The following is a 12,348-nucleotide window of genomic DNA, read 5'->3' on the forward strand; positions in this document are numbered from 1 at the left end:
CAGCCTGGTCTACAAAGTGAGTTCAGGACAGCCATGGCTAACACATAGAGACCCTGTCTCTGAAAGAAGGAGAGAGAGAGAGAGAGAGAGAGAGAGAGAGAGAGAGAGAGAGAGAGAGAGAGAGAAAGAAGGAGAAGAAGAAGAAGAAGAAGAAGAAGAAGAAGAAGAAGAAGAAGAAGAAGAAGAAGAAGAAGAAGAAGAAGAAGCAGCAGCAGCAGCCTAAGCCAGGGAGATGGTTCAGTGGGCAGTAGCACTAGCCTGGCAAGGCTGGTGACGAGTTCTTCCTGGGAACCAACACAGTGTTGCATGCAGTGGTGCCTCTGTAATCACAACACACTTGTGCCATATAGGGCATGGAGTCCTGAGACCCGCCAGAAGCTGATGGATCTGCTAGCCTGGGGTATATGTGCAGCACAGCAATGGAAAGAAGAAAGACCCTGTTGTGACCTGACAAGGTTGGAAAGCAGGAACATTCACACGCGTGCACACACACACACACACACACACACACACACACACACACACAAGGGAACAAAGGGAAGGGAGGGGAAAGAGAGAGGGAGGGGGGAGAGAGAGAGAGAGAGAGAGAGAGAGAGAGAGAGAGAGAGAGAGAGAGAGAGAGAGAAGATACATAAAATAAATTAAAAAGTGGAGAAGCCTGGATTGGAATTCAGGCATTATGCTGTTTAGTATAATGTGGGTGGAATTAATGAGGGATTAAGGGCAGATGGAGGAAGAAAATCTTCTGGACTGGTAGTACTGAAGTTTTCAGACTGCACTGTCAGAGGAGGGGGATAAAATGTACAAGGACTGACTGCATTCTGTTTCCTCTCCGCTCTCTTCTTTATCAAATCAGCATCATAACCACCTTGCCAGTGTGCAGTGTTACCTGCGTTTCTGTGCTTGTGGAACAGAGTTCCAGGACTTTTTTTCCTTGCAAATCTGAATGTTCTGCCCACTGACCAACTCCCGCCTCTCTACTCTTTCTTGGCGCTCACAGGTTTACTCTTGATTCCTTGGCAGAAAGTCCTGAAGATTGAGCATTGTGGAGGAATTTTCTTTCTTTCCTGTGTGCGTCTGTCTGGGTTATGCATCCGTGTGTGTATACGTGTGTGTGTGGGGGGGGGTACATATGCATGTGAAGATCTGAGGGTAACCGGAGAGACCTAAGACACTTTTCACCTTACTTATTGAAACTCTGTCTTTCCTTTGAAAAGAGAGCTCACACCTTCTGCTCATCTAGCTAGCCCGCCTGGTCTCCCTGTCTTTTGTCTACTGAGTGCTGAGATACAGGAAGCTGTCACACCCACCTTGCATTCGCATTGGTATTGGAGACAAGAACTCAGGTCCTTATGCTCCTACAGCACATACTGTACTGACAGCCATCTCTCCAGCATCCATCCCCCCCCACCAAAAGACTCCCTTTTCTGTTGCTTGTATGCACAACTAAGGTGTTTGCTTGCTTGTTTGCTTATTTCCCGCCCATCCTTTCTCTTGAGGTCCAATCGTATTCCTTCCTTCACCACTGCTTGCTCATTCGGTGGTCAGTGGATATTATTTTGTTCTTATTTGATTATTTGATTTTGGCTTAGTATTTTGCTATATAACGTGATGTTTACCATTAACTTGTTATTGGCTGTTAAATCTCAGGCAATTAACATGCAAATGAACTGAGCCTTCTATATTTAACTACTTATATGGACACCCACACCCATAATAAAAGTTATGTTAAACTTGGGATTGGACTAGAGTATGGACTCTAGTAATATAAGCTGCACACTTTCGTGTATTGATTGTCAATCTGTGGGGTCATGTATCAAATATTTACATTACAATTCACAACAGTAGCAAAATTACAGTTATGAAGGGGCAACAAACAATCTTATCGTTGGGGAGGGGTCACCACAACATGAACAACTGTATTAAAGGCTCGAAGCCTGAGGAAGGTTGAGAACTGTGGCTCTAGTGAATTTGAGTGTTCATGCACAGTACAGAAATGAGAGGAAGAGTATGGCATCATTAGCATTTTACCATTTGATCGACTGAGCCGCTATAAAGAAGCGTCAAGGCCAACAGTGGGATTTGCTTCCCAAGAGAACTTGGAGAATAACAGGAGACTGTACACAGACGATCCACAATAATGCCATGTTGGTAACAATTTTTTACTACGTTTTCTTTATTAATTTATTCACATTACATCTCGATTGTTAGCCCTTCCCCTGTTTCCTCCCATTCTTCCCTCCCTCCCACTTCCCCCCTTCTCCCTCCCCTATGTCTGTGATTGAGGGAGATTTAAGTCCCAGAAAAAATAAAAGAGAAAGTTTGTGTCTGGATAATGGGGTTGGGCTAGTGATTTAAATTTAAAACCACAGGGCTGAGAAGATCATATCCTGTGGGTCACCACATGTAAGAGAGATGACCAGGCTCATGGACTTGTATTCCTACAAAGAGTTTAATTTTGCCACAACTGAAGTAGGTAAAGAAAGGGCAGTGGAAAGGGATGGCAAATGATCATATTTTACCTTGGGGCTAAATATATAAGGGCGTCACAATATGAGTGTTGGTTCAGACCTTCAGCTTTAAAAAAAAAAAAACGAACATTTTCTCAGCATCATTTTTTCTTTTACTTGTTTGTGTGGAGCAAGATTGCTGAACATGTCATTATGGATACTTGGAATTAATATTTCAGTATTGAACAATTGACTTTCTTTGTGCACAAATAACATGATACCATTTCCTATGACTGTATTTTTCACAAAAGCAGAAGTGAAATCTCTGTACTCTGTGTCCTGAAGTAGGAATAAGTTACATGTCTTTCTAGAGTTGACTGGTAGGCTGAGGGCAGAAACAACTTCCCTTCAACTACAACATATGGAGAACTGACTCGTTTGCTGTAAGTGGTGAAAACTGGCACCATGGTAGGATACACTGCATCACCTCTCATGTCTGTGCCACTCAGTCACTGAGAGGAGAAGAAGTTTCTAGTGGTCTGCTGCTCTAACGCCAGGAGACAGTACCGATCTGCTGGGAACTACTGTTCTGGAAGACAATAATCTTCCATTGTTACTGGACTCTGTAAGACATGCATTGTAGGACACTGAAAGATACAGTATTCACTTAGCAACCCACCCCTCTTTTTCTAGCTGTTTTCAAAATTTCATCTCAGGCATGTGATCTTACAATGATCAAGCCTATTGTTTCATGACAATTGCAGCTTCCAACTCACCTGGTGGTAAGGTGGGCTTCCTTAACGAATTACACATATAATGAAATCCAATTCTACAAATGTTCTTTGTTTTTTTGTTTTTTGTTTTTTCTCTTTTCTCTTCCAAACTTGCCTCACAGAGTACTCAACGACCTTATAGTTTAATGAAGTGGCTGGGGTACAAACAGAAGTTTACACTTGTTCTTTTTTACTTCAAAGAGATGCACCAAGCTCCACTGGGAAAGGGTGAAGGCAGGTGAGAAATGAGGAAGGCTTCAGGGGCCTGGCCTTTCTTACGGGAGGCAGGAGCAGAGGATGTAGGTGCCCAGCAGGTGCTGGGGAGGGACTGCAGCTGATTTCCTGCCACACCTGACTCCTGACCTAAAGACCTCTTAGTGGTTAGATGGATTGGGGGGATTTGAATCTGTTCTATCTCTGCACGTTACTGCCTTGCTGAGGTAGACTGACAGAGGTGTCAGGCCGTAAAAAGAATGGATTGGGCACAGTTAAGTGTTGTGGTTAATTTACCAGTATAGCCTAATAATGTTTATTATTAGGCCTATAATTATTATGGCAGTATTTTCTAACCTGCTAGCAATCAATCAAGACACAGATACCTTTTATATTTTAAAATAGCCTGAGTTAACCTGGGGCAGGGCAGATATTAATCCCCTAAACTACTTCTCATAGTGAGGCAGCCAGTCCCATGCCATCTGGTTCTAATAATGTCTATCCGGCTACCTCCCATCCATAATCCTAAATACTTGCTAATTATCATCATCTGGGCCAAGTCTTCATCCACACTGGCCATGTGCTTCTCCTCCTCCTAACTAATGGCACAGCCTTCTTTCTCCTCTCTTCTCCGATCTCTCCTCCTCCCAAGATTCTCCTTGTCTCTTCAAGCCCTGGAACCTTAGCCATGCCTATTCCATTTGCCCTGCCCAGGTGTGATGGCCTTTTATTGGTCAAACAGGTTAGGCTCTTAGCAAGGTACAGGTGGGGCACAGAGACAGCTAGCAGTACTTAGCATCAAAATACATCAGACAAACCTCCAACAGTTAAGGCAAGAGTAGAGAGTGGTGAGAGGCAAGGCAAGCTTCCCAGGGTAGCAGGCAGAGAAAGTACCCTTTGAAAAAGGGACCAAGCAACTGATGGAGTCAGCCACGAGCAGTGGGAATGTGCAATACGCACTGGAGATGAAGACTTGAAAATAGTGGAAGCAAGAGAGAAAAGGTCCATGTTGGGAGCAGGCTATAGTAGTCAGTGGAGTCAGAGAACCAGGACAAAGTGAATTTGGGAAGTTGTGCAGAGTGTTAGGATGTGACTTTTGTTATAAAAGTTAACCGTAATGTTTCATGTATTGAGAATCTGCTATGTGAAGGAGGGGGCCAAGACAGAGTTAGGGATATTTGTTCAAGGACCTACTGTAGTGGTCTAAAGTAAATAACATAGTGGTTTGGGTGGCAGAAGCAGAGAAACTGAGGTGTAGCTGGACTCAGAATAGAGCTCCATAAGATGATAAAACTGTTTATTAAGTGACACATAGGTCAGGCTTGTGTCATGAGTTTAAGTGGTCTTCCCCTTCTGTTTGCTTCCTCATTGAAGTGCATCAGGATAGTATGTTTTTGTGCACAGTCATGTTTGTGATGGCCATCATGTGGCCCATCCCTCAACACACACTGTAGGATGTTATGGACAGCTCTTTTGACTGGCGTTTATTGGGAAGCTGTAGAAGGTGATCATCCTCTAGACAGAAGGTGTTATGGGATGATAGTAAACTAATAATGAGAAATCCTGACTTGGCATTCATAAGCTGATCATGTTCACAGTGGCCCTGGAGACGAGGTATTATGGGAACTGCTTATACTCATGTTTCTGCTGAGGAGGCTGAAGTGTAGAGACACTACATGTTTACCCAGGTTCACAAGGCTTGGAGGTGGTGACCCATTATTTGACCCAGGTCACTTTGATTCAGATTTCACTGCTTTTACACTGCAGTACCTGCAGAATGAGCAGACTGTGACCAAGACTGTCATCTGAATGTGTTCATCCTCACAGATCACATGTGAAAACAGAACCATCTCTAAAGCTCCGGCCTTTGGGAGGCAGTTAAATCACAAATACTGTGGAGCATTGGTGGATCAGATTCGTGAGGTTCTAAGATGGAAAGAGCAAACCTGTTTTTCTATTTGCTCTCCTGCAAGGTGTGAGAGAAGCATATCCTGTCCCATATACCAGACCTCCTGGGGCTTTGCCATTGGACTTACTGTGCTCCCAGAACTGTGAGCAGTGCATCTTTATTGTTTATAAATTATTCAGCTTAAGGTATTTTTGTCATAACAGCATAACTGGAATGAAGCAACTCTCTTGTCTTTGAGATCTAAGACAAACATTTTCTTCCTTTTTTTTGTTGTAAACAGACCAAGAACAAGTAAATACTTATTTCTTTGTCCATGTTCCTTTAAATACTCTTTAGTGTATTAAAAGGTCAGGATAACCTCCAAATAGGGATTGAAATATCCCTTTCTTCACATACATCTATATGTAGCATCCCAGAGCATTATAAATGGTGCGGTTAACAGGTTTAAAGGGTGGAGAGAGGTTAGTAAGTATGGTAGAGAGGGTTTTAAAGCCAGAATAAAAAAGAAAAAGTGTGTGTGTGTGTGTGTGTGTGTGTGTGTGTATACATGTGTATGTGTACTAGTGCATGTACGTGTGTATGTGTACTAGCACGTGTACATGTGTATATGTGCTACTATGTGTGCATACGTATGTGCACCAGTATGTGTACATGTGTATGTGTGACTGTGTGTATGTATACAAGTGTATGTGTACTAGTGTGTGTGTGTTGTACATGTGTGCACATTTTGCTTTAATACCTACTTTTTTTCCCTTCATGTGTCATATGCACATCTTCTTCCAGGTAGCTGAGTCAAGGACAGGCAGGCCAAAGACCGAAGGCTACATGCAAAACCCTCTCTGCTGCGACAGAGCGTAGTGGGTAGGCCTACCTAGGCAGCCCGATTGGTTTTCATGCCCTGGAATAAGCTCTCCTTCCATGGACACTACACTCCCCTCTACACTTTAACTCTGTCTCTATACCTTTTCTAAGACTAGAATGGAATCCACGGTGGGAACTTGTAAGTAGTAAACATAAGTCTCATGGTAATGGAGCTGAGTGTGTGGTATGGGTGAGTGCGAGGCAATGTCTTAGTGAGATGACTCGTGCTGTTTGATCTATAGTGATGCACAAGTCCCTCTGCGTGTTGTATTTTAGAGAAAATGAAACATAACCACCAAATCAAGTTTGGACCCAAACTTGATGTCATACTTCTAGGAAGTGGAGGAGGCAAGAGTTGACCATAGCTTGACCCTAAATTTGTCTGCAGCGTATTGGGAGTGTTAAGATTCCATTCAAGGGAAAAGAGTGGTAAGGTACGACTTGAGTAGGTGGCTCTAGAGCTGGCTTGGGGACTGTGGAGGATTTGTAACTCTATTTACCAGGTTTCAGTGCACAGCCCGTTCTGTTTGGTGGGTACTGAGAGACATTTCTGGTCCCGCTATCCGTAGTTGCTGCTGTCTAGCAGATTCCCACACAAGGCTGTGGAGTCACGGAGTGGGACTGTACTTTATAATAACCCCGTGGGAAGCTGACATCTCATTTTTAAGAACATCCCCATCTTTTTGTATTTCATTACTTTTCTTTGGAACTAAAGTCTCCTAAGACAAGCCCAGACCTATTATCACCTTTGGTTGCTCAGCCCTTAACGTAAGATTGTCAAAATGTCAGGTGATTGGAAGACAGGTCTAGTATTAAAGTGAAAAGAATTGGAGATTATATGGGATGGAGAGCCTTTTCCATTTGTCAAAGTTATCGAGCGTTGTAGCCATATTTTGAATGTTGAATGATAGCAGAGAGATGACTTCAGGTAGAACACCGATGTATCTATCCTCGACTCAGACACCTGGGAAATAAATTCTATCCTGTGAAAGGGAAGACATTGTGTAGAGAACACAGATACGCAGAAAACAAGTAAATCTAGCAATATAAATCTTTCAGCCACTTCTGTCCTTGATGGTCCAGCTCCATAACTCACATTGCAAGCAGTACGTATAGATACATATGGAGAAAAGGGCATGTTGTTCTATTTTAGAGGTCCAACTGTTACCTACACAAAGGAGGTAATACCTGCCTCCTCAGAGCTATACATGGTGCGTAGACAAGCAGATGCAACATATGCCACAGGAACAGAAATAACAAGCTTCCTTGCCTAAGAAGAACAACAGTTCACAAAGAGCTGAAGTGTGTGAGGGATGCTGGCAGACTGAGATGGTTTGCAGAGTTCTTAACAGAACTGACATCTTACAGGGAGATGTGTATAAGGTATGATGCCTGGCCTATGCTTACTGTGTACATCAGTGGAACCTGCTGCTGCTGTTATCATCATCACTGTTGCTGTTATTTTGTTCTTTATTAAACAGAGGCTTGCATGTGGCATGGCACTGTAACAGACTTCAACCTGACAATTTCGAGACTTACCGATAACATGGAATGACAGAAATAAGATTTATTCAGAAACAGTTGCAGATTTTGTTGTGGTTGTGGTTGTGGGTATTTTTTTGTTTTTTTTGGCAAAAGGTGTGGTCCTGGGCCATAGCCCAGGCAGTAATAATGGAGGAGAATATGAGTGAGACCAGCTGATATAACAAAATACCACAGACTGGGGCTCAAACAACAGAAATGTATTTCTTTTTTCATGCTTCTAGAGGCGGTGTGAAATTGTTGGCTGGCAGATTCTCTTTCTACCTTCTTGCCATGGTCTCACGTCGGTGGGGTCCTGATGACCTGGGCAGAGAAATACCAAGCTCTGAGGTTTCTCTTAGGAGGATCTAATCCTATTATATCAGAACAGCATCATTTATGTGATTAGTTCACAGAAGTCACTATCTCCAAATACTGCGCCACGTAAGCTTAGGACTTTAGCTTAGGAATTTTGGGGTGGAGGCCATAACTTAGTCTGTGGCGTAGAGTACAATCAGTAGTTTACCTGCCTTGGGGAACCCTCCGGATCTCGGATTTGGCTGAATGGAGAGTTGATGGATACCACTTGCAGAAGAATCTGAAATTTTCTTGCATGTATATGTTCTGTTAAAATTGTTTTTGTGCTAATAGGATTTTGTGAGGGCTGGTAAGCAGGACTGTGGCATTTGGAATTTAGGGACAGTGTTTCTAATCCTTTAAAACTATCAGCCAGTTCATTGTGTTTATACTGAATTCTAGACTCAAACTTATTTTATACATTGTATCAATTAGTTCCAGCCAGTGTCCTGGGGGGGGGGGGGGGGCGGAGAAGGAAAAAGAAACTATGCTCAATCCCCTACAGAATAAAGGGGCTAGCTCCCTGCTTCTCTTTCTTGCATTTTAACTTCTCAGCTCCTGTAGTGAGGCCTGATGATGGTGGGCATTCTCTCCCCCTGAAGCTCTTGTCCGTGAGACAGCGTTTGCTGATTTAATTTTTTAATATTCAAGGGAATAGCTTATGAACATTTGTTCCCTCCCACATGCCAAGTCTATCCAGTGCCATTTGGAGGGCTATAGCAGATGTGATTCCCAGAGACACTGCAGAAAGAAAATTGGTTGGGGAAATTTACCTTGTTTTATGCTATGCTATAGCTTTTATATAGTCATTTTCTTTTCCTTGAAGCATAAGGGTTAGAAATCTGCAATACTCAACACACTGATATATCTAGTAGTAAGATAAGCTAGCTTTTTAAAAGCCTCTGATATTCGGGCTGGTGGCACTCACTCATAATGACTAGTTACGCGGCGATGAGGTGGAGGTGTTGATTTGGGCTACAGAATGAGTTCAAAGCCAGCCTGGTCGACATACATAGTGAGATCAGTTCAGCTTTATTAAACAGTAGGAGGGGCTGGGGGTGCAGCTCCAGTACAGATGGCACACAGCACAAATGAGGTCCTGGGCTCCATCTTAACTACTGACAAAAAACCAAAAACAAACAAACAAACAAAACAAACAAACAAAAAACCCAAAAACAAAACAAAACAACAACAAAAAAACCCAAACCCAAACACCAACCAACCAACCAACAAAACAATAACAACAAAACAAGTACAATAAAAAAACAAAACAAAACAAAGCAAAAGCGTTGTTCAGAAGAAAAATGAGCCTGCTACTAGATTCTGTTATGGACACATTGACTGAAAACATTACCTTTAAACTTTTTATCCCCTCTCCCCACTACTGTTTTTCCTGTTAACTAACATAATTAGAAATTAATTATTATTCAGCTGGTGTTACCTTGCATGTTAGTATTGACTGCTAACACATAATGCCACCTGCCGTTTTGAAATATAAGGTGAAACGGGGCCTGGCTGCTTCTTAAGGGTCAGAAACAAAAGTGGAAGTTGTTCATATAGAGCAACTGCTAAGAAAAATTATCAGCAACTAGGCACTAAGAGGATAACCTGTCGGTACCTTTAGGGGCTTGTATTTAATACACTCACCTGGTGAATATTTAATATTAATTCTAAGTCTTGTGTCTGACTCGCTGCTTGCTATATGACAAGGATGTATGCTTCCGGCAACACCTGGAGGTTTATTGAGATATGTGGACTGTTAGCCAGGTTTTTATCTTGTGTCCAGCTGTGTTATTCTATTTGGAGGAATGCTTTTTAATTTTTAAAAATTTTTGGTGAACAACATAAAACTGTTCCATAAGTGCCTGGAGATCCGTTCTTTCTCATCATCTTACCTGAGCTTTTTATCAGTGAATGATATGAATAAACTACTTGTCACATGTATAGACTATATTTGTGAGATTCTTATTTTTTCTTTCTTTTAAAAAAAATTTTTTTTAGCATTACCACAGCATTTTTGTCCTGCAATTTTGTGCTCAGCTTGACCAAAGAGTCCAGTGTTAGCAGGTGGCAGTTGTTGCCTTAATTTCTGTTTTGTTTTCCCAGGTTAAGTTGAAAATAAAACCTGGCTTTACTCACTGAAGCCTGGCTGTGCATGACACTTAGGGATAAAGTGTGTGTTCCGCATATCTGAAGATTTTGGTTTGATTCTTAGCACCACTGAAAGAAACTATGTATATAGTTTATTTATATATGTTACTATATTTCATAATAATGAAAATATCCTAATTATTTTTCCAGGCTTGAGTACATGAACAGAAAACAACATTGTAAAACCTTTTGTCACAAGTGACAGAAGAAAACAACCCTTAAGAAGTGCATCCTCTCCTGTATCTCCTTAAGAAGTACATCCTCCTGTGTCTCTCCTTAAGAAGTACAACCTCCTGTGTCTCTCATTGTGCTGCTTTTTGATACTTAGGTAGTAATGAAGCCACCATTATGTCCTCAGTCAGCGAAGTGAATGTGGACATCAGAGATTTCCTAATGAGTATCAATTTGGAGCAGTACCTCTTACATTTCCGCGAATTTGGTTTTTATACTGTGAAGGACTGTACATCGATAAATGATAGTGTGCTACACCAAATTGGAATATCACCTACAGGACACCGTAGGAGGATACTTAAACAGTTACAAATGATCTTCTCAAAAATGCAAGACATCCCAATATATGCAAATGTTCATAAAACAAAGACTGGCAACACCTCAAAAGAGCACCAAGGTGCTGCATCTTCCAGCAACAACACCTGTGTAGAATTTTCTGATTCTGCTAGTGTGCATAGACCCGGGCTGATGCCGTTGGGGATGGTTACAAGTACTGTTAGTGAAGGGAGTCGCCAGTCTCCGAAGTCGCATGATAAGCTGTCTCTTTCTTCCTGTGACCCGCCCTTTCCAGAAGAAGAGCTACACCAGCGTGCGGATTCTTTGCAAGATTCTTTACTTGGTAGTGTAAATGTTAAAATAGATTCTTTGATTACCAAGAAGGCCGAGGATTACACAGCTGGGGACGAACAAACAGAAAAAGGCAACTTGATATCAGAAAATTACAGCAAGGCTCTCAGCACAGACCCTGAATGCCTCCCCTCTGTGGACTACCCAACGTCGGAAACAGATTCCGGAAACGGAACCAATGGCTATTTAGAAAGCTCCCCACCATCCCCGTTCTTTCAGTTTCAAGGAGAGATGGTTGTGAATGACCTGTACGTTCCGTCATCACCGGTCCACACGCCCATGAGAAGCCGGAGCAAGCTGGTTTCCAGACCTTCTCGATCCTTTCTGCTGAGACACCGGCCTGTACCAGAGATCCCAGGGTCGACAAAAACGATTTCAGGGAGGTAAGTGTTGTGACAGAACTTGGTGTACTCACTGTGCAAGACTTTATTCATTTTAGCAACAGTATGTTCAGCATTCGTGTCTAAGATTGGCCTCTGTATAGTTGAGTATGCATTCCACCCCCGTGTTGTTTGTACTGTGTGTGACTCCCGAGAGTCTGTTTCCAGTTCGTACATAGGTCCTGGGGACTGTGGCCTTCCCTGGTTTCATTGGGGACCATACCTTCCTCTTGCTCCCCTGGGTATTCCTTGCTGTAGCCTCTCTCCTCGTCTGGAATTGTGTTCCCTCAGCCGAGGTCACATGTTTTGAGCTGCTGACTCTGTCTCTCCGCTTCGTTATTTACTCTTTGTCAGGGAATGTACTTTTAATGCCAGTTACTCACTGCCTGGCACAGTGATTGGCACCGATTAATAATTCAACACAAATCTGTTGAGTTTGGAAGCACTTGTGCTGGGCAGGATATCTAGAAAAGGAAAAGCTTTGCAGTCTAGTGCAGAAACCAAGTGTAAAAAGATGGTGGAAGTACAGTATGAAGCCATGTCTGTGGGCTGTAGAACTCTGGGGCCACAATGAGAGGAGCCCGGCCAAACAGTGGTGGGTTGGAGATATTCTGAGGTAGATAGACAACGTCAGACAGGCTGACTTAAAGCAGGGAGAACCTTCCACCATTTGTCAGTTAACTCACATAGCTGGTGTTTTTTCCCCAGGGATGGGTCGGTAGGACTCACCCATCTGTCCACTGATACCTCCACATGATTCTGCTGGGAAGCGAGCTGTGATTCAGACTTGACAGCTCCTGTAGAGCTTTTTAGGCTTTCTGCATACACTCCAGGCTGACAGTTCCTACAGCGGCTTCTTCTCAGCCCAAATCTGG

The 12,348-nt window shown here is 42.7% G+C and overlaps 1 protein-coding gene across 4 annotated transcripts in view; it reads left to right on the top strand.

The window, feature by feature from the left end:
- Positions 1–12,348, top strand: part of ARAP2 (ArfGAP with RhoGAP domain, ankyrin repeat and PH domain 2) — a 160,484-nt gene that overhangs the window by 5,271 nt on the left and 142,865 nt on the right. For all 4 annotated transcript variants that reach the window (XM_084797766.1, XM_084797769.1, XM_084797768.1 and 1 more), the window contains exon 2: positions 10,386–11,476. In XM_084797766.1, the coding sequence (XP_084653892.1) occupies positions 10,584–11,476 (893 nt within the window). In that variant the 5' untranslated portion in view covers positions 10,386–10,583. The remainder of the gene's footprint in view (positions 1–10,385; positions 11,477–12,348) is intronic.

The sequence above is a fragment of the Acomys minous genome (assembly GCF_964271855.1).
Source record: "Acomys minous genome assembly, chromosome: 10".
Taxonomy (NCBI): domain Eukaryota; kingdom Metazoa; phylum Chordata; class Mammalia; order Rodentia; family Muridae; genus Acomys; species Acomys minous.